Consider the following 23,510-nt stretch of genomic DNA (forward strand, 5'->3'; position numbering starts at 1 on the left):
GGTTTGGGGAGATGAGGTTACTGTAGTTTAAGGCCGGGATAATTTTGGGAGTGGAAAATATGCTGTAGAGACAATGCCCATCTGCATAGTTAAGAAAAACTGGTGATGGAAGGGAGGATCCAGATGGCCCAGATTGTGAAGCAGCCACTGAAATCAAGCGTGTTATGTTCAGAGTTGCATTTTGTGCCACAAGGTGGTCCAAATTGCTGTTGGCCATAGTTTGGCAATGACCATTCATCCTGATGGACAGCTGGTTTGTAGTCATACCAATACAAAAAGCTGTGCAATGTTTTCAGCAGAGCTAGTATATAACATAGCTGCTTGCACAGTTCACCTGGCCTGTGATGGGGTAGGATAAGTCTGTGACAGGACTGGAATAGGAAGTGCTGGGTAGGTGGATTGGACAGATTTTGTACCAGGTCTTCCACAGTGATATGATCATTGTGAATGTTAGGTGGGTGACAGAACAGTACTGGAAGGATCTTGGATAGGATGGCCCTCATATCAGGGCATGATGATCGATAATCAAAGCCCTGATGAAGAAGGGAGTTGAGTTGTTTCAGTCCAGGGTGGTACTGGGTGATAAGGGTGGCATTCTTGAGGGTGATGGGAAGATTGGGGATATGTGGGGATATGGTATGGGAAATCTGCTTGTGGACTAGGACTCAGGTATAGTATCTGTATTTGAAGGCCTTTGTGAGACCTTCTGCATACTGGGCAAGGGGGTTTTTGTCACTGCTGATGTGCCGTCCCGTGGCAAGGTTCCTTCCTGATTCCTGCATCTGGCAGCCTAGTCCTGCCGCCATCTATTTCATGCACGCCATACCACAGCTGATTCCTGTCCCCCCCCCCCCCCCCCTCCTCCTCCCCACGCAACAGTTGCATTCTGGCCGGAGATAGCAGTCATATATGCATAAGGTGTCTCCATTGTACATGTTCTGCAATTCAATGTGTCATCTTTACGGTAAGTAACAACCTATCCTCTTCATAATATTTTTAATGTGGCAATCGTGATCTTCTGTAACAAGCAGTAGGGCACCATGCTGGGTCTGATCTGCAGGAAATTGGTCCGGCCATCCCGGCTGGACTGCTGTAATGACTCTGCGCAAGAGTGGATCCTCACGTGTAGCTGCCGCAGCTTCCTGCACTGTCAATGGAAATTTGTTAAGAGCACCCTAAGGTTGTGGTCCAGTGAAAACAGATTGCATTCTGCTTGTCAAAGTTTACTTCGGAGCCAACCAATAACTGTGACTAAGCGTCTGTATTTGCATGCTGGGAGGTGGGTTGGTAGTGAATCTCGTGAGACTAATTACTCAGAAACACAACACAATGCTGTACTGTTCTGTCTGGGGACCCAACAGGGGGACTAGCCACTTATAGTCTGTAAGGGGTGAAATTTAGTGCTGTACAAGAACATGGGGAACTTTTTAACACCATATAAGATCATAAGTGACACCTTCTCAATTTGGGAATGATTTCTCTATAGTAGAGATTGCTCCAAGCCATCAGGTTGTCTGTGAGAGAGTACAACACCAGTGCCATATTGTGGTGCATCAGCAGCCAGAGTCAGAGGCTTATCAGGAGTAAATGTGGACAAACATGATCTGGGCGGAGGTGTTGCTTCAATTTATGGAATGCCAATTGACATGACTCTGACCACACAGACTTCACCCCTTTCCCATGAAGCTTATTGAACAAATGATAAAGATGAGCAGCGTATGGCATGAACTTTGCACAGTAACTTACCCTCCCTAAACATGACTGTGGCTCTGATATTCTTAGTAACGGGCAGTTTGTCGATTGCTGCAATGTGGTTTGCTGTTGGTACTATATTGCCGTAAGTACTGCACTCTTGGGGGCAAAATATCTACATTTCTCAAGCTTGCAAGGCAGCCCATTGGCTAACAGTGACTGAAAAATTTCCTGCAAATTTTGCAAATGTCTTTGATAAGTTGCCCAAGAAAATGCTGGAATATTGCTGAAGCTGAAGCTACCCTGAAAAGCAACCAGTTAAACTCGTACGTCCCAGAGTGAGTATTTAATACTAAAATCCCCACGGCAACTGCAGGTATGCATCATGGAGGTAAATATTGGAAAAATACTGACTACTGGCTAACTTCGCCAACAATTCTTCAGGACATGGTATGGGATAAACATCTATTTCACTTTGTGCATTGATCGTGCACTTGAAATTGTCAAAAACTGTTTCACCATTGGCTTTCTGTACTACGACCATCAAAGGCTTGCTACAGCTGATAACACTGCCCTGAGATTCTGACACCTCTTGGGTTCTCCTTCATTTTATCTCATGTAGCAAAGGGGATTGGGAGGGCTTGACAGAAATTAGAAACTGCCAACAGTTTCCATCTAATGCAGGCCTCAAAATTGACGGCTCCACTCAGATACTTTCCAAAAAATTGATTGAATGACTGCAGCAATGTCTGTAATTTATCTGAGACCAGATTAACTTGGTCGACTGCTTCAAATCCAAAAGTACTGAAAGCATCGAGACCGAAAATATTTTCTGCCAACTGAGAATTCAGAACTAAAAGTCGGAGGTGGTGTTGCACACTTTGTATTTGGCTGCAACTAGCAGTCAGCCCGGAAAGGAAGTCACTGCCCAATGTACAGTATTATTTGGTTCTGAGAGTGTTAAAACATGGAGCAGCTCCCTTCCCCCTTTGTGATAAGTATCCAAATGGATTAGATAGACGAAGGCCCATTTGACCTTTGTGCAAAACCCAGCTATCTTCAAATCAGCCATAATACAGCATGGCTGTAGGTGTGCTAATTTGTTTGTGGACTCGGTGCAAATACAGGGACATTGTCCTGTGGCGCAGATTGCTGACATTTTCCACTCACAGCTACAAAGTGGCCTGACATACGGTAGGTGTGACAAGTTGCAATTTATAGGGGCATTGTCTCCTCTCGTGTAATGACCAACAATCTAAGCAAGACTTTTTCGCCTGCGGGATGAGGCCAGTGCTGTGTAAGTACAGCACTCCATGAGCGCTGTGGAAGTACAGCACTCCATGCCTGCTGTGAAGTCAGCAGAAGACTTGCACAGCAGAGACCAAGATCAGTTTGTAGAAGACCTGCACTGGGACATCAGAGTACCCATTCCAGTACTACACCTGTCCAGCTGACTTGACAATGCAATTGCTATAGCCTCAGTATCTTCCACTGGGGACCCATCTCGCTGGTATGACTGATGTTTTTTTCACCTGTCAGTCTCATCTGAAAACAGTTTCCTCTTCAATTTGTGCATTGTCTGATGTTGCATCTGAATCTGCTAAAGTTTTGGTCTGCACAGACTTGAATGGTGCCAGCTGCTCCAGTATATCATGAACAAGGAATTACTACAATGTGTACACTCAAAATGACATCTGCATGCTAAAGTCTGCCATCCACACTGCATACAACTGCCCAGGACACTTCTAATATTGATTAAACTGCAAATGGCCAGCTACCATGTGCATCTGGTGTCCATATAAGTGTATTAGTAATTGACACAGTTGTGTAAATTCAGCTTTTTCAGGCTCCATAAAGGGCCACAATTTCTGCGCTACCACATACAAACTAATGCAACAAGACAGCAACAGGTTTGGTGACACACTTTACCTGGCAGTAGAGCTTCAAATTTATAAAATAGAGCTTCAAATGTGTAAATAACTTTCCTCCCTTTCTGGTTTCATCAAAACTTGAAAAAGGAGCTGGTGACAACAGCAAAGGCTGTGCCACATGCACTCGCATTGCTGCTGCTGCTGCTATTGCTCCTCCTGCAGCTGCATTTGTTGCTTCCAACACTCCAAACCTGCTGGGTCCATTATGGCCACAATAAAAACACTGACACAAAAATAAATGTACACGAGAACAAGTTCTTGTCACCAGCTGTTATGTGTCACATAGGAAGATGCTCAAAAATGTGTGTAGAGTACCATTACATGAGCAAACACTGTGAACAAACACAGTGTGTCAACCTAATCCACAAGCAGAGAATCAAAAGTGCAGCCAGGGACAAACACAACTAAGAGAGCATAACAGCTCAAAGAATTCACACACAAAAGCCAGCGGGTGTAAGCCGTCTGAACAAGAACACAGGCTGAAGCTGGCAAGCAACTGGCTCTGGACTCAGTGTGGCTGAACCAGGAAAATTGAAATTCCACAGACACTACCCAATGTTTATGACACTCACGCTGCTAATGGGAAGTCATGGATCACTCTGACTCTCAGTCATGAACAACATGTTATCTCGCCTGCCTGCATCTGCCTGGGATACCAAGTATAAAAAGATATCCTAACTTTTAACACTATTATGAAAAGTACCAAACTATCAGTTTAATAAGTCACAGCTGCAAAATACTAACACGAATTCTTTACAGACGAATGGAAAAACTAGTAGACGCCAACCTCGGGGAAGATCAGTTTGGATTCCGTAGAAACACTGGAACACGTGGGGCAATACTGACCTTACGACTTATCTTAGAAGAAAGATTTAGCATTTGTAGACTTAGAGAAAGCTTTTGAAAATGTTGACTGGAATACTCTCTTTCAAATTCTAAAGGTGGCAGGGGTAAAATACAGGTAGCGAAAGGCTATTTACAATTTGTACAGAAACCAGATGGCAGTTATAAGAGTCGAGGGACATGAAAGGGAAGCAGTGGTTGGGAAGGGAGTGAGACAGGGTTGTAGCCTCTCCCCGATGTTGTTCAATCTGTATATTGAGCAAGCAGTAAAGGAAACAAAAGAAAAATTCGGAGTAGGTATTAAAATCCAGGGAGAAGAAATTAAAACTTTGAGGTTTGCCGATGACATTGTAATTCTGTCAGAGACAGCAAAGGACTTGGAAGAGCAGTTGAATGGAATGGACAGTGTCTTGAAAGGAGGATATAAGATGAACATCAACAAAAGCAAAACGAGGATAATGGAATGTAGTCGAATTAAGTCGGGTGATGCTGAGGGAATTAGATTAGGAAATGAGACACTTAAAGTAGTAAAGGAGTTTTGCTATTTGGGGAGCAAAATAACTGATGATGGTCGAAGTAGAGAGGATATAAAATGTAGACTTGCAACGGCAAGGAAAGCGTTTCTGAAGAAGAGAAATTTGTTAACATCGAGTATAGAATTAAGTGTCAGGAAGTCATTTCTGAAAGTATTTGTATGGAGTGTAGCCATGTATGGAAGTGAAACATGGACGATAAATAGTTTGGACAAGAAGAGAATAGAAGCTTTCGAAATGTGGTGCTACAGAAGAATGCTGAAGATTAGATGGGTAGATCACATAACTAATGAGGAAGTATTGAATAGGATTGGGGAGAAGAGAAGTTTGTGGCACAACTTGACCAGAAGAAGGGATCGGTTGTTAGGACATGTTCTGAGGCATCAAGGGATCACCAATTTAGTGTTGGAGGGCAGCGTGGAGGGTAAAAATTGTAGAGGGAGACCAAGAGATGAATACACTAAGCAGATTCAGAAGGATGTAGGTTGCAGTAGGTACTGGGAGATGAAGAAGCTTGCACAGGATAGAGTAGCATGGAGAGCTGCATCAAACCAGTCTCAGGACTGAAGACCACAACAACAACATGAAAAGGAAAGTTGCTACTCACCATATAGCGGAGATGCTGAGTCGCAGATAGGCACAACAAAAGGACTGTCACAAATATAGCTTTCGGCCAGTAATTTTATTATTTGTGACAGGCACAACAAAAAGCTACCTGCGCCTCAGCATCTCCACTCTGTGGTGAGTAGCAACTTTCCTTTTCACAATATTGTTACATTCCATGCTGGATTTTCCATGGTTTGATTTATCCTAACTTTTAGAACCATTAGTTCCTTTTTTAGGAAAGGACGATGGATAGTTTGGGGATGGCTGGAAAGGAGGGGCAGGTCATTCAGACCCCAGAACGAGATGGGTGCACATGTTGTGTACAAACAGATGGATCCCTCTCATCGTGGGATCTCAGACATTTGCCCATACTTTCTAAGCTTATCAACATATCCTTCTTTCTTCATGAGGAAGGCGCTAATAGTAATAAAGTTAGGATAATTTTTAGTCCTATTATATGTGTCTGTCTATAGTTATGGAATTTTGTGACTGCTGCATGCTTAGTGATTGAAGTTTCACCACCAGGCCAGGCACATAGCATGTGGCCGCACAGCATTCAATGGTAACATTACCAGATGCCAAATTTGTTTTGTCTGAAGATAATGTAGCACATTAAACCTAGTTTTAAAAATAGCAGGTCATGGACATGGCCCCCATCCAGTTTTCTCCCATTAAAATCTGAAAATCACACTATAGGTTAGCATCTAACAATGCATAATATATGAGAACATGTACAAGAGCTTGACAGTGTTAGTCTTGGGACTACAACTTGATAAAATAAACTCAGTTGGGAGGAGCACACAACACAGTTGAAATACACAAACAATTCATTGTTTGCAATGTGACATAGGTGATGATGTAAAAATTAGAAAAAAAAGAGGTGGTGTACATTGTTACTTTCATTCCATATCATCATATGGTATCATATTTTGGGGTAACCAATCAAGCCGAGCTAAGATTTTCCAAGTACAAAAGTGTGTGACATGAATTATTTATGGTGTGACTTCAAGAACGTGAGAAAATCTGTACAAATAACTGACTCTTCTATACATTCATTCATAATGCAATTTGCAGCATTCTATGTATATCTCTACCAAGGCAGCAGCTCAATTCTCCTTAATAGAACCAATTGATTTACATAAATTATCATCATCAACAACTACAGCAGGTCACAGCTGAATTTGAAACAGCTTTATTGCACTATTATGATCAGTGAAAGCTTGTCTCATAAATTGTTTTCAACTTGATAATACTTGGCTATAATAGGTTATGCATTATCTTATGTATATTGGTATCATGAAAATTTAATGTTTGTGGCAAGCTTTTTAGTGCATGTGTGAATCCCACTGGATTTAATCAAAACTTCTCTTGTATTACAGATCATGCTCCAGTACCACTTTACGATTCTCAGGACAGTGATGAAACAGACTTTTCAGATAATTCAAGTGAGAAAGAAAACCCTGAAATGCATTTTAATCCATATGATCCTTGGGGATATGACATATAAAAGCTTTAAGGCACAGAATTGTTTTACACACAGACTGACTGTACATAACAATTTTATTTATTTTTATATACTTTTTATAATGACAATGTAAATAATAAAAAATAAGTTTGGTTTTTTATAGTAAATTATCAAATCATATAAGAAAACCATTTAATTTCTGCAGTGATGGCACTGCTTCTTTTGCTATTTTTGACAAATTGTTATCATCATTTTCCATTATAGGATTTCCTGATAAATCAACACTATTAAGCTTCCTGCACTTCTTAAGATATTTTAATTCCTCTGAACCAGTTATTTCATTGTTTTGCAGGGAGAGTTCCTTCAGCTGCCGTAGCTCAGGAAAGGCAGCTAATGTATTAATACAATTGTTGTCAAGTTTAAGTACCTGTAATTTCATAAACTTATGTTAGAAGGACAATCACAAATAATTGTGACTATATACATTTTAATATCAGTGTTTACACACCTGGCAATTTTGCAGTAAATGCAGCTTAGCCAAAGATAATTTAAGCATATTGCAACTTAAATCCACATTTCTGAATAAGCTTAAATGATGTACATGGTAAAGAGCAGTAAGAGAGCTGTTTGACAAGTTAATTTCTTTTGGCAGTGCAGATTTTACTGCAGTCTGGTTAGCATCAACTGCGTACTCCATCAGGTATCTGCTTCCTAAAAACAATGGAAAAAATTGCACCAATTACAGCAAAAAACTCTTTCAATCTTGGATTATGAATATAAAGCATTTAGTATTTATTTATATTACAGGTTGGTGCTAGCCTTTAAGAGAAAGTGCTGAGTGGCAATAAACTCATATCTATTGGAGTCGTAAGGTGTAGCGGAGACTTAAGATAAAATCAAATGAGATGGTTTGAGAAATTACGATGGGCAAAGTTGGTTTTTGTGTAGTCTATGTGAACTGGTGTTGATACTATTTCATAAATCAATCATGTTGTGCATTTTCTGAGAAGTAATTTTTTTTTTATATTTGTTTGTCGGTATGTCTCTACGGTCGTGGTACAAATTGAAATTCCTGCACCACAGTCTTGTAGCACACGGATAGAGGAGTGAAAACAAAATGGTGCAGCAATTCATTTTCTGTGTTTGACCGGGAACAATGTTGAACAATCTATCATTGTACAAGAGGTTGCTGATAAGTCCTTGACTATAATGAAAAAATGCTGTTATGGGTTTGAAAAATTTTATTCACTCAACATATCTCCCCTTGAGCTCAACATATTTATGGTATCAAATCAATTGTGCAGCAAACCACTCATCTGGAGCCTTTCTGGTGTCCTCAGTTTTCAGAAATTCTTACCTTAGATGTTTCTGAGGTTTGGGAACAGATAATAGTCTGAGGGAAACAGGATAGCACAATAAGGTGGATGTTTGAGGATTAAGATCTGCCAATAGTCACTTTATGATGAGAGGAATTCTCTCACAGACACAAATTTCCTTTTCTCAGCTTTCCTCTATGTTTGGATACTAACTATTGCTTCAGTTTGTCTAGAAATTCAACACAGTACTTTGCTGTGATGGTTTCATCATGTGGTAGGTAGTCAATAACTAAGATACCTTCATTATCCCAAAAGACAGATATGAGAAACATGTCTGCTGATTTTTGAACATCTTTGAATGTGGAGAATCACCGAGTCTCCTTTCTTTGGATTGTTCTTTGATCTCTGGATCATAAGTGTACACCCATATTTTATCCATAGTGACAAGACGATCCAAAAATCCTGCAGATCCCAGTGAAATTAGACCAAAATGAACTGTGAAGCACCCACACATTCATGCTTTTGGTCTGCATTGAGACATTTGGCAACCCACTTGACTGAGAGCTTCTCAGGCTCAAAATCTCATGAGTAAAATGCCGCACATATTCTGATTTATGCCCAGGGTCTCTGTTATCTTTTTATCAATTATTCGTGATCATGGAACAAACAGCATCCACTGTTTCTGAAACTGACAAGGACCATCCTAGAAGGACAACCCATCTCTTAGTGCTGAATGTCCTGTTTTAAATGCAGCAACCAAATTCTTGATATGGAGTAGGAAGAGCAGTTATCACCCAATGTACCACACACATCAATAATTTTGTCAGCATGATTATCTTTCAATGTGAATTCTCCATTTTCTTGTGCCATGTTCACTTTGAACTGGCACAGCAAAATAAAAAACAATGTTACTGCTTCCAGAATGAGATTTTCACTCTGCAGCGGAGTGTGCGCTGATATGAAACTTCCTGGCAGATTAAAACTGTGTGCCCGACCGAGACTCGAACTCGGGACCTTTGCCTTTCGCGAGCAAGTGCTCTACCACTTGAGAGCACTTGCCCGCGAAAGGTAAAGGTCCCGAGTTCGAGTCTCGGTCGGGCACACAGTTTTAATCTGCCAGGAAGTTTCAATGTTACTGCTATGCAATTACTATTGCATATAATGTAAAGAACAAGTTTTAATGCAACATCAGGATTAATCTACATCAACTTTAACTAGGAAAATCTAAGGAACTGTCAACTCCCCCTCGTATGGCACAGAGACTTCCATTGGTGTCAAACAAGAAGCAGACTGCGTCTCCTGAATAATCATGAATCACATGATAAGTGGAAGCCCTGGTGTTCAAGGACGAGAGTATCACAATGAGGCAACAGTGGAAAAAATGAAAATCACTCATGAGCAGTTTTCAACATCATGCACGACATTCTGAGCAAGCTGGTTGGAAAATCATTGACAAGAGATGCACGTGAGTAAATTGAATAAGGATAAATGTAGTGGGAAAGGTAAACTGTGTGTTTTCCTTTCTTGTATGCAGTGAATGTGGAGCAGTGGTGGAGCCGGCAAGAAAGGGACCAGTAAAAATGGTATTTCAACCACTGGTTGTCCGGGAGTCATTTGTGCCATGGTGCAGCAAATGCCTGAATCCAAGAGTCATGGAATAAACGACGCACCAACAAGGGCGTAATGAACAACTGAAGAGCAGTAGTTGTTGTTCTGGATTTTCTCTCATGTCCTACAGTATACATGTATGGGCGTTTGAATGTACTCAAGAGAGTTGTATTACTGTAGCAATTATTAGTTGTGTTGTGAAAAGTAATAGTGAAAATGTTGGGAAAATATACCCCTGTTTGTGAGACGTGTGACTATTTATTTAGCAGCAAAATAGAGAGAACTTGCGGGAGCATTACAGGGATCTTCACCGCAGTTGGATTGACAGGGAGGTGGCACACAAGGATCCAGACTCTGAGAAGAGAATATAAGGTAATACTACTTTCATCTGGCAGTGTATCAGGGTTGACAAAATATTACCCTGTTATATCTGCCTGGGACAAACTTCCTGCTAGTGCTGGTACAAGACCCATCACAAATCTTACAAAATAAACAACAGCAGGAAAAGAAGGAAAAATACACCCCAACCACTACACAAAAAAGTGAGGACTCAGTTGTGATAGTTCAAGGTGATGCTAAAATATTTTAGTTGAGGTTACAATTGGCTGTCAAGACAAAGCATCACTGGAATCTGTCCAAGATGGTTTTGCTTCAAGAGGACAACCTACTTTGTTCTAGTCACAACACACACGGTACTTCTTTGCATTTCCCACATTCTCCTGGTGAGGCACCAATGACTGCTACTACCTTCCTAGGATGAAGAAATTATTGCTTGGCACACATTTTCAGAATGAGTGAGGTGGTGGAACTTTTTCATGAACAGCCAAAATGGAAACTCCATAATCAAGGTCTCCACCAAGTCATGTCGCACTGAAGAATATGTAGAAAGCCAAGTACCAGCATCAAACTTCATGGTTGAAATATATATTTTTTTAATACATAATAATTAAAACTTTTGACTATGCCTTGTCCTCTGTCCATAATTTGGTATGATACCTCATCAAATACATGATGGGTGTAAAATTCACAGAGGTTGTGTGACACAGGTTTCAGAATAGCAGTGAGAGATATTGCACTTTCCAGAGGATGACAAAATGTGAGTTGCTCAAATCTGACACTGTATGGCTGAAGTGACATTTCTCAAAAGGTGACAAGCATACATCCTTGGAAAAACTCTCATATTTAACATCCGTGGATTCCAGTTCCATAAAGAACAGACTGTTGACATGAAAGTAATCTGAACTTTATTAGCTTTGAAGTTAGCATTGAACAGTACTTTATTAAATGGTCCATTATTACCTCCCATGGTAAAATAATTGGGTTTGTGAATAAGCGAGCAACAGACAAAATGCACAATCAATGATTGTGCATTATGAGTGGTATTTAGGAATGCATATGTATGTAGTCATCAATGAAATACATATTAGACATGCTCTATGAAGTATATATGTGTGTAATAAGAGTTAAAAGTAAAATGGTTACTTAGATCATTATAATATCCGCTACGTAATGGGTCAACTCTGCTCAGTAGCTGTAACTTTTCCATTGTAGCCTCTCTGTATTTATGCCGGTCAATGGCCTGCATCAACAATATTGATGTCAACAGCGTCCCTGGAAAGAAATTTAACACAGGCTATCTGATTACAACACTTCTTAAACACCAACACAACAGTAGCTACAACTACCAACAATGCGCATCTGCAAGCAAATAAAACTCACATTTACTGTCTGGTTCCAGCTCTAGCAGCTGGGCACAAGAATCTAGCTCTTCTTCCAAAACTGATGTCAACCCTTCACTAAACTGAAGTCCAAACTGACTTTCTGTGCTTGTCCAAGCTAAATCCCCATCAATAACAAGGGGAACGTGTATAGAATGTGTTGTATTTTTTTCCATCACTTGTACAGCAACTTCGGATAAAATGACGTCACCATGATACATGTCTGATGATGGTGAAAATATCTTTTGTCTTGTTAAGGTTAAGAGTTCTACAACTCTTTCAGTACCACAAGATTTATGGTTGTTACACAGCTGGACATGTCTGCTCTTTGAAGTTGGAATAAATGCATCTCAAATATGATAGAGCAATATTACATAAATAATCTTAAGGACTACGTAATGTACCAAACATTAGCACTAAAAAAGAGCAACCTTTTGCAGTGTCACTGCAGCATACGTGATAAAACTACCAATGGTTCAGCTACTATTGCGGGCAGCTTTAAATCTTTATGATCTGGTGGGACTTCTGAATCACACTTTTAAAAAAAAGGGAAAAAATATTCTCATCGTTAGAAGACTAACGGAACTGCAGTGCACTGTTTATTCCTGGTGTGGTACACTTTTAACATACTGCAGAACTTAGAGCACACATACTTCACACTATCTGGTTGCTTATAGTTGCAAGGTGGCCATTCTGTGCTTGATTTTGAGTGTTTGCTGTGATAATCTGATCTGGTATTCTTTCTGCAATTTTGTGGTAAGTCTATTTATGCCAGTAACTGTTTCGAAGCACAAAATATTTAAGAATTTTGGAAAATTTTTGTATAAAATATTCTGTACTTGTGAGTCCCATTAGGTCTTTAGCTTCATGTGTTTGCATAACAGTAACCACATTTGAAAATGATTCGAAATCAACAATTTATGGGCAAAACAAATGAAAAATGACACCACGCCACATGTCAAGATCAACAGTATATTTACACTTATTCTCCAGAAGCTGAAGACAGCACTATAATATGAAATCTCTCTCAACTCTTTCTAGAACAAAAGAAGAAAGAAGAGAATTTCACTTTCTATGAAGTTCAAATCCAAATCTTGGAGCAGAGTGAAAACTATGCTATCTACGATATAGAGTAAAAAAACTCGTTCAAAGTGTTCCAAATGTAAGGTGTTTTTATGTGTAAATGATAGAGCAAATTGTTTTTACCAAAAACAGTTTCATGAAGTAATGCTTGTCAATGACTATACCATTATGACTTTATGGGACTCTCAAATCCCATTTAAAAGAAAAAAAAGTAAAGGACGAAAAAAGATACATTTTTCTGGTTTTCTTTCAACTATAGCAGTTTCTAACCTATTGTAATGACATAAAAAATTGATAATTGTCGACAGCAAAGACCAAAAATTCATGCTATAAAGGATTAATCCGAATGACTAATTGTGGTCCATGACTACTTGTTTATATGTATTATTTGAAAATGTTGGCCATTCTGACATGATTACTGCAGGCAATTTTTTAAGCTGTTATCATAATATGGTTCTGCTCACAGCATATTGGTGCTTGAGGCATATCAGTGCTTCCCCATTATCTGCTGTCAGGTGCTTATGGTATGCAGTGGGGAAGCTCTGAAAGCACAAACAGCCCATTTGTCTGCTACAACTGCCGAAGAAGACAACAACAGCCTGTGGCCTTCATCACAGCTCATAGTGGAAGACCACCCTTGATTTTTTTTCCTTAGTTGTAAGAGGCTTCCTAGCTAAAACATGGGCTAGTTTAAATTGTGTGGATCTGCCACACTTGTCTTCACAGCCTCTTAACTCCGACTTCTCAGCCATTTCCAAACAACATATACAAAGCAGTAACCACAAACTACAAACAGTCACCCTGAAGAAGACTGCCCGCAATAGCAGCCGAAATGCCAGTACGAATGGCGAATTGAAAGTAGGCATAAAAAAGTTCCAGCCCCCCCTCCCCCTCCAGAATCTGGGCATGGGATCTGTTGGTATGAATTTGGGAGGACTGATTGCACCTTACATGACGGTGCAGTCACACAACCATTAGTATTTTGTCAAACTGCAAAACAATAATAATAACATTATGCTACTACAAAATCTACAAAAAGAAGAACGAAAGATCATTAGGAAAATCCCTGGACCACGAAAAACTGCAGCTGGATATGGACTACAAACCAACAAAACTACAAAGGAAATTTCAAATATTGCTGCAGACATTCGAAAAAGACGCCTTAAATTCTATGGACACATACACAACTCCCTGAGTATAGACTCACATGCCAGATACTCACAGCCACTGAAAACCTTACAGGTATGACATGGCCAAACAAGTACGAAGAGACCTTACTGATCCTCAACTCACCATTCAGGACACTGGAGACTGTAACATCTACAGAAGCAAAATAGGAAGTCCAGCCAGAGACAAGAACTGAAAAGACCGGTACACAGTGGACGGATGAAACAAAGAAAGCCATGAGTGAGAAAACGTAGGTCTCATGGAAAAACTGCAGGAAGAACTGTAGAAGCTTCACATGATCCACAAACGGTCTACTATGTGTATAATAATAATAATAATAATAATAAAACCTCACTCATGAATGACTGAAATATGCATCAGTAAATCTTGGTGCTACTTACTGTGTTGTTTGGTAGAGTAAGGCTGTACTCTAAAGCTTCCAACCATTCTTTTGCCAAAGTCCTTGTGAATTTTTTCCAAACTTTAAATAAATCTGTGCATCAATTAACAACTTACTTGTAACTTCAGGTTTTCACTCTCACTTGCCTCTTTCATCAAACTGCTCAATTTTTGCTCATGTGTAAACAAATGATTTTAACAACAATTCTAACTAGTCTATGCTTTGATGTTGGTATTATGAGAATTTTATTTCAGTCTAAGACTGCAGTGACAATGGCACCTCGCCAGGGAGTTCCTCAGACTACTGGCGTCAGCTGAAAACAACTGATGTTTTCAAAGCATTATGCCAGTATGTGATCAGTCTCAGTGCAGCCAACTGCTTGAATGTACAAATTCAGAGAGACAGTAGGTGTGAAATTCAAATCTGTTTGTTTTCTTCAGTCAAACTGACTGACAATCACACAAGTAAAATATGGATTGTGAAAAATTTTTAAGTTTAATACAGGAAAGTAGAAGTTTTATGCATCCTGAGGATAAAGAATTTAGCAACAGGGGCATGTCTTGGAATCCACAGTTTAAAATCACTCCTTTATTGGAAAAGACAAGTTTTGAACAACTTAAAAATTTAATAATTACTAGATTGTTACCTCAAATTACAATATTCATGCTATGTGGCTGGCTAGCCTTTCAACCTTATGCCTGTAATTAATGCAGTATATCATCTGTAACACATGCAATACCTGTATCAGAAATTTCAAGCTTCAAAACGTTATGTTTTCAAGTGAAAAGTTGGCATACGTTAATTTTGATGCTTAAAGTTGCTGTAGTGGCTGTTTTTTGGGTTGTGGTTGGTGAGCATTAGCTGTCTAGAAATTATTATTACTGTTTACTGGTACTTTTATGACAGTGGTGTGGTGATTCTGTTATAAGGTGGTTTGCAAATGTGATATATGTATTCCCATTTTCAGTACTTTAGGTCTACAGAGAATCTTTTTCTAAAATTTGTTTGTCTTTCACACATCTTCTGAATGACAGTCATTGACAGTTAACTGACATTTGTCTGTTTTGCTGAATTTATTTGAAGTGGAAGAGCAATATTACAAACACTCTGCACAATGTCACCACAAATGAACTTGATTAAGTAATAGAACATTTCTCTCTTCATCTTGCATATTCGTAAAACTTGTCTGGTTATTTCTGTAACAGAGGAAAGAGTGTATAATACTTACCAAATTCTTTTCGTAACACATATAGCTCATTCAAACGTGTTCAGCATTTTTATAACAGCAAAGGCCACAAGTGAGCACTTGGCTCCCAGCACTGCCATCCATCCCACCAAAGGAGGTTGAAATACATTCTAACCTCCTTGACAGAGTAGATCCTAATGTAATCCCCTTGATCCCACCAAAAACTAATCAAAGAGATCGGACACATTATCACCAAGTAGTAAGCCATTGTAATCTGGTGACCGTCGTCGGTGCCAATGCAAATGCAGCCTTGGTGTAAATTATGATCCAATGGCAACATCCACTACACTCACTGGATCATTTCTGCAGATCATGACACCATAAAACAATTGTAAAATACATTTTCTTTGCAGTCATAACTGCTTACCAATTTTGAAGTACAACCAACAGGAAATAAACAGGTATACACGAGGGGAAAATCTAAAATATTTCCATCAAATTACCTGACTGTTACACTAGTGAGAATAGTCTAAAGCAGAATGTCTTATATGTCAGCATCATTAATTTGCCAACAATGTGAATGTAACTTCTGCTGATAAAAAGGAGAAATAAAATATATTAATGATTTATATATGTACCTTAATACATGCCCCTGCAAGTGTACCTTTTTTTTCTTTTATTTGGTTGGCTGCACTGACCTATTGCATGACTGTAATGTAAAAGAGTATGGCAAAGTTCTTATCATGCAACAACAAATGTTGAATCGTTAAATACAATTAGAGTAAGTGTGTTGCTGAGTGTGTATAAAACAAGCAAAAATTCGTAAGAAGTACATATGACTTGATTGGCAGACAGACTCTTTGTGAAGATCCTGTAGGGATTAGGACTAGGCCAGAAGCCCCTTAATCTAATACAGCACATTTTAAACAAAACCATGAGTATTGTTCACAAGACCACTTTCGAGAAGTTTTGAAATGATGACAGGATTAAGTCATGGAGATATTCTCTCCCCTTTCCTTGTATGGACCTGTCTACAGGATGCATCCCAGCAGGTTGACTTGTCAGCTTCCCATACACCATCAAAAGAAGCAGCCCATGTAGATGGAAATGATAAAAGATAAGCAGGATCTTGGAGGTACAGAACTTAAAAAGGCTTGACATCTCTCAGGAGACTGCTTAAGCGAATGTGGTTCCAGAACAAACCAACAGCAAAGACGATAGGTGCCATCTGCAGAATGGAGAGGAAAGAAAACACAACCAGAGGATGTGCGACCACTGAGCAAGCATCAAACCCTACTCCAAACACAATAGTCGAATGTTGTGGTCCTTAGTTGGCCTATATGAAACAGGAAAAAGAAAACGGTTTGAATATTTGCAATAGCAAGATAAAAATTTATTAAGAAATTACACTCACAACAAACCATGCAGCCAGTCCTGACTAAGGACTGAAATTTCTGCAGGACTATTATACAGGAACAAGTAGAGAGCACATAAGACCAATGATGAACAGTTAAATACAATACAAACTAAAACATACAAATAAACGACGTTTGAGAGAGAGAGCTGTGACAGTTAAATTATATACACGAATAAATGTAAGACGGACAATGACAATTAGCTGTTATTAAACTGAAGTGAGAATACATTACCAAGCCATGATCACACTCTATAGCAACATCATTTTATTCCATTTACAGAAATCTTATGTAGATTTAGAAGTAAAGAGAAGAAAAAACTTTTACACAACTGTTAGGAGCATACAGATACATCAATAGCGGACACTAAAACTAGTTTTCAGAAGCATATGTTCATTCTTACATGTAATAAGTAAAGCTTAGAAGAAATAAGACTGTCCAGAGATAAAGTGATGATAATCCATCCAGGACTCTGTTTCACATGAGAAACTAAATGACATTGTGAGGCAGAGACCAACAATGGAAAGCATTACTTTGTTTTTTTCCCCTCCTACTACATAAAAGAATTTCTGCTTCCAGAAGACTGCATTTACATTTTTTTAACTTTCCTGTTGCTGTGCTAAAGTAATAGTGAAAGTTACGGAAAGCAAATACTATTCATATAAATATTGGATATTTGCGAAGTGATGTAAATACGAACTTCAGAAAGTAAGTTACACATGTCATCACACACTAACACCATTATGTAACAAGGGTGGAACATTGTCAGCAGAGAGTACATGTTCCGAGTGTCCTGCAGACATAGTTCTGCTGTGGTACAGATAATATGCGCATCACAATGTCCAAATGAAATTGTGTGGCAACTGAAAGCATATTCCAAAGTCGAAGCACACAAGACAGTACAATTCCCGTGTGGAAAATATCCAAATGCTGTATATATTGGCACCATGTAACTTCCATCTTTTCACAAAGCTGCAAGAGTATCTGGGTCGAAAAAGATTTTTCCATCATGAGAACATTCACACAATAGTTCTCGAATGGCTCCATGATCAAAGAATGGACTTCTATTCTAGAGGTACTGAACGATTGGTAAAATATCCTGACCATTCTTTATGGAGACTTGGTAACTATGTAGAAAAACAGTGTCGTGTATCATTTTGAAATGTATTGCAGGATTAAACAAAAGTTACTTGGGCTGCTATGGTAAAGTGTAACTTATTTCTTGAAGTCCCCTCTTGAAAGATACAACTTCATGTAATATGACTGCAAAAGCACTGTCATTTTGGTTAGGAAGTTCTCCCAAAACTAAAATGATTACAGACGGAGCACTAATACCAAGGAACTCAACTCAGCTTTGTTGAGGAAACTGTTCTTTTGTCCTCCTGAAAGGACGCAGGAAATCTGCAGAAAACATATATGGAAAGGCAGAATTAGACCTCCTCTTCTTCCAAATATGAGTCCCATTTCACTGTGGGGACTCCATGTGCACCAACAAAACAATAATTACAGTCTATAATTAACTACTAAGAAACATGTTTCCTCTAGTCACCTATGTGACTTGACAGCATTTCACAAATATTCCAAAATTTTTCATACAGTGCCGCATTAATACATATTCCAGAGAACTACTGTTTACACTTTTAAAGAAGTAGTTACTTGTTTGGATAAATTACACAAGCCTCAACCTGTATTACATAATGTCAGTTTGTTAAAGTAGAAGTTATAATCTCTTATCACTAACAGTTCTTTTAATCCTATATGTAAAAGGATACCCATAAATGTGAGTAAACATTTCCGTCGCTGCTGTGCCATGCACCTTGTGCTGTAGTGCCATTTATAATGAGCTTCAATTCAACATCTGCTAAACTCACTTCCTGACTCATTGTAATAAATATGATGTCACGTGAAACAAAAGCATTCTGCACAATAAATGGTTGTTTTCCACGACCCAACAGCCAGCGCTGATAGAACCAAGCACTCTGATCATTTGGGTCAGTGAAGGCTGCATTCTGTACCAGTTCTAGTTCTGTAAACAAATTTAGAAATAAATAACATATCTCCTCAAAATCAAACAAAAATTAAATGCACAAGTACTATAAGGCAAAAAGAACACATTATTTTATGCTATGCATTGCACTAATTATGTAGCATTTATTCACTACTATAAGAAAAGATCATTGTATAAAATGATCATCTTGTGTTTTCTAGCAAGTGATTTGGTATTATATATCACATTTGAGATCTTATCTTGCAGTTCCAAAGTGAATTTTCACTGTACATCAAAGTGTGCAGTGATGTGATTTGAGCTTTCTTGCAGATTAAAATTGTATGCTGGCACAGACTCGAACCTGGGGCCTTTGCCTTTTGCAGATAAGTTCTCTACTGACTGAACTCTCAAAGCACGACTTGCAACCTGCCCTCACAGCCTTGCTTACACAATATTCTTTCTTCCAGGAGTGCTAGTCCTCCCGAGGTATACTGGAGGACTTTTGGGAAGTTTGCAAGATACAAGATAAGGTACTGGTGGAAGTAACACTGTGAGGGCAATCATGAGTCATGCTTGGGTAGCTCAGTCAGTAGAGCACTTTCCTGCAGGAGGCAGACAGTTTTAATTTACCTTGTGGCTATAATAATTTATAGCTAAATATATTCAAAATGAAAGTCAAAACTGATAGCTAACAATATTTTTAACAAAAGAGAAGTTCCTACTTATCAACTGCCAAAACACAAACAACTGGGCTCATAGACACTGAATTTGAAATTAGAGTTGAATCTTGAGTACTAGGAATTTTATGGGATATGCACAGATGCTGAAGGACAACAAAAGTAACACCATGTACAAGATGCAGCGAAGAAAATGTAACAAATGAGACTAGTGCCATGAGCTGAAGAATATGTCCTTTCATATCCAAACCTAAAGCTACATGATAGATGTACAGTCTTCGATGTCTTCTTGCAAATGTAGTACTCAGCAATATAGTGTCTTAGATTACTCTTAATATTCCACAGAGGCACTACTTCCCTGAAACATATTCCAAAAGTCCATAACTCCTTACAGCACTGTCTATTAATACAACAAACCCAAAAGTGCAAATACTACTTAGTGATTGAGAGCTGGATATTGTAAGCTGAAGCTTCATAATTAGTGATTCTTGTGACACCAAATAATAATGATGAGGATGAATGAATAAATGACAAAGTCTTCAGAGCAAAGGGGAATGGAGAAGAAATCATTGTAGGGAAAAGAAAGGGGGAAGGGTGGCACATGGGACTAGTGCATCAATGAGTCATTCGCAGTCAGGTGCAAGGAAGACAAATTGTAACTATCAAATTGTACAACACTAATATCACGGAAATAATAAGATGAATTAATAAGCCTTACAATACTCTTCTTTCTACTGTGCTTGACTATATACAATATCATTCAAAATATGATACTCTACATAATTTTGCTATCCCAAGTTTCCAGATTTTCTTGGGGGTCTGGTGGTGAGGGATGCTATAACTCATTTATCATCTGATTAATATCACTTTTGTACAGAATATATAAACACAAGGAAGTTAATAAATTACATGATTTTTAACATATTACTTAATGGTGCTACTTAAATTTTGTACAAGCTGTGCACTCCAGTTTAAATAAATTATTTATGTAAGTCAAGTGCTGTCTCAGATCAGTTATGCTTTCATATACAAACTATTAGTGAAGTAATTCTACCAAAATGCAAAAACTGGCAAATTGGAGTCTTGTCAAATTTTAGGCCATCCAACTTCAACACGTATTATGTGGTGGTAGCACAAAGCATCCTGTCGCTAACTAGAATTTCATGCTGTTTAATACTTGTTAATCATTGTCTAGGGTCTTTTGGACTACAAGGCTCTTTTAATTCAAAGAAACAGTTTTAACGTGAACATAGGCTTCTCACCCTCTAGATATGCTCTTTATGGACCTTTTATTATAACTAGGCAAAATTTTATCGTTATATCCCAGTTCACCATAAAATAATTTGAAACTGTTGCAATGGAGTCAGAAAATTCCTCAGGCACACAATATGTCATTTCAAATGTTATATTTCAATTTTATTACAAAAATAAAAAAACTTGGCAATAATGCTTCTTCTCAACTGTTGTTGCCAATTTCTGTAAAATACAAACCTGTGCACTGTTGTAAAAAATTCACAGTAACCAATTGGATATTGTCAAAGTAAGATGTAGTATTATGTTTTACTAATAATTGATGATGATATACACTTTGAAAGGGGCTACAGTCTCAAGCACACTTCAGCAGATATATGTACTAGTGACAGGTATAACGAATCAGTTTTGGAAATGAGGATGGGAATAATGCTGATTTAGATGTAACAGAGGAAGATATACAGGTCAGGGATGAAGGGGATCTGAATGAATGTGAAGATGATAATAGCACTCAGGAAACTAGTGCATTTAATTTTGTGTCTTGAAGTAGACAAATAACATAACTCATGACATAGTACTATCTGATGTGTGCAAGCAGGCTTCCAATAATACAATACAAGAAACTGCGCATATTCTACATCACCTCAGACCACAATTCCAGACAAGAGCAGACTGCCTCAGACTTTTTATCACTAATCACATGCCAAGTGTAATAGTAATGCTTGACAATAATTGTGCAGTAGATAGTAAAATTCTACACACATATCTTGAATGCTGGATTGAACTTGACTCTACAGAACTACAGGCATTCTTTGGTCAACTCATAGTAGCTGGTTTATAAAAAGCCTTGTGGGGAAACCTTTGAGTGAATTTTGGTAAGATGAGTATGGCTTACAGATTTTTCATGACACAATGAGCTTTCAAGAATGTAAGGTAATCTTACACGCCTCAGGTTTGATAATATATAAGGGACGTTCAAAAAGAAATAAGTCAGAGTCCGAAATGCGCAAGCTGGCGACAGTATGGTAATATTGTGACGTGTGAAACGAGGTGTGGTTCCAATCAGAGCGTGGAAGTTCACAGTCCGTCGCTAGAGGGCAAGCGTGCACGTCATGTGACTACACAGAGCTAACAGCAGCCAGCATGCATAAATTGTCCAACTGTGCCAGTCACATTGCAAAAACAGTGACTTGGAGGCATCAACAAAAGAGCAAAGAGGTGTTGTTCATTTTCTGACAGCAGAAGGAGTAGGAGGAACAGGCATTCTTTGACGAATGTCACAAGTGTACGGCATACACTGCATGTCCCTTGCATGGGTCAAGGCGTGGCACAAACACTTCAGGGAAGGATGGGTGTCGGCAGCCGATTATGCACGGTCTGGAGCACCACACTGCACGTCCAGCTGGTGGATGCACTCATTACCCAGGATCGCGGAGTGACAGTGAAAGCCATAGCCACCATAATCAGATTGAGCATTGGAAGTGTTCACACCGTCCTGAAGGAACGACTGCACATGCGCAAAGTTTGTGCCCAATGGGTGCCCCACAGTCTTCAACCACATCAGGAATCATATCAAATGGCCCACTGCCTTGCTTATCTGGAGCGCTATGCTCGGGAAGGGAATCAGTTCCTAACACGAGTGGTAGCTGGAGATGAGTCATGGTGTCATCACTTCGAACCAGAATCCAGTGGAAGCATCCAGGGTCACCACCACCAAAAAGCCAAGGCCATCCGTACGAGTGCAGAAAAGGTTATGCTGAAATTCTTCTTTGACCAAGGTGCCCCCCTTCTGCTTCCCTTCTTGCAGCGTGGGACAACAGTGAATGCCCAGCATTACTCACAAACCTTGACAACCCTTCGCCAAGTGATCAAATCAAAATGACCAGCCAATCTCACCCGAGTGGTCATTCTGCTCCACAACAATGCAAAGCCTCACACAGCCAACACAGTCACCGTGCTCTTGCATAAATTCAAATGGGAGGTTCTCGGCCACCCTCCATACAATCTGTACCTCTCTCTCTGTGATTATGCCATTTTTGGTCCCCTTAAAAGGGTCTGAGGGGCAAATGATTCACCTTGGATGATGACATCCAGCTCTACAAGCGGAACAGGTTAACATCGCAGCCCCAGGAATTTTATGAGACGGCCATTCACCGCCTTGTGTCACAGTGGGACAAGTGTCTCAACAGCCATGGTCAATACTCCTAACATGCAGGTACTGGTTTCTGTAATTATCCCTCTGGCTTGTTTCTTTTTGAACGCCCCTTATACTAACAAAAGAAGAAAGAAAAGCTGGTTTTGGATCAAAAGCTGAACAGACACACACTGCTGAAATGTTTGTTGGTGCACGCCTTTTGTCTTACATCCCAGGGCCTTACACTACAGTAGATGAGTACCTGTGTACCTTCAGGCAACGGTGTCCATTCAAAGTGTACATTCCTTAAAAACTTGGAAGCTATGGCATAAAAGTGTGGGATGCTGTAGATTATGAGACCAATTATCTCATAAATGCACAACTATATACAAGGTCATCTGCTGAAGTAAGGGAAATAAATCAAGGGAAATGAGTGGTGCATGATGTACTTGATTGCCAAGGGGAAGTGGTACTGATTTTGGACAGGAACTTCTTGCT

General features: G+C 39.2%; 2 protein-coding genes across 2 annotated transcripts in view; one reads left to right on the forward strand and one right to left on the reverse strand.

Moving 5' to 3' along the window:
• The window catches only part of LOC126457495 (putative ATP-dependent RNA helicase TDRD12), a 449,051-nt gene extending 441,799 nt beyond the window's left edge, over nt 1–7,252 (forward strand). The window contains exon 29 of the mRNA XM_050093799.1: nt 6,985–7,252. Coding sequence (XP_049949756.1) covers nt 6,985–7,112 — 128 coding nt within the window. The 3' untranslated portion in view covers nt 7,113–7,252. The remainder of the gene's footprint in view (nt 1–6,984) is intronic.
• Nucleotides 7,148–23,510, reverse strand: part of LOC126457498 (geranylgeranyl transferase type-2 subunit alpha) — a 75,799-nt gene continuing 59,436 nt past the window's right edge. Inside the window, exons 6-10 of the mRNA XM_050093804.1 lie at nt 18,736–18,989; nt 11,714–11,954; nt 11,477–11,605; nt 7,579–7,781; nt 7,148–7,497 (exon numbers count right to left, since the gene is read on the reverse strand). Coding sequence (XP_049949761.1) covers nt 7,246–7,497; nt 7,579–7,781; nt 11,477–11,605; nt 11,714–11,954; nt 18,736–18,989 — 1,079 coding nt within the window. The 3' untranslated portion in view covers nt 7,148–7,245. The remainder of the gene's footprint in view (nt 7,498–7,578; nt 7,782–11,476; nt 11,606–11,713; nt 11,955–18,735; nt 18,990–23,510) is intronic.

This window comes from Schistocerca serialis, chromosome 2 (genome assembly GCF_023864345.2).
Source record: "Schistocerca serialis cubense isolate TAMUIC-IGC-003099 chromosome 2, iqSchSeri2.2, whole genome shotgun sequence".
Classification (NCBI taxonomy): Eukaryota; Metazoa; Arthropoda; class Insecta; order Orthoptera; family Acrididae; genus Schistocerca; species Schistocerca serialis.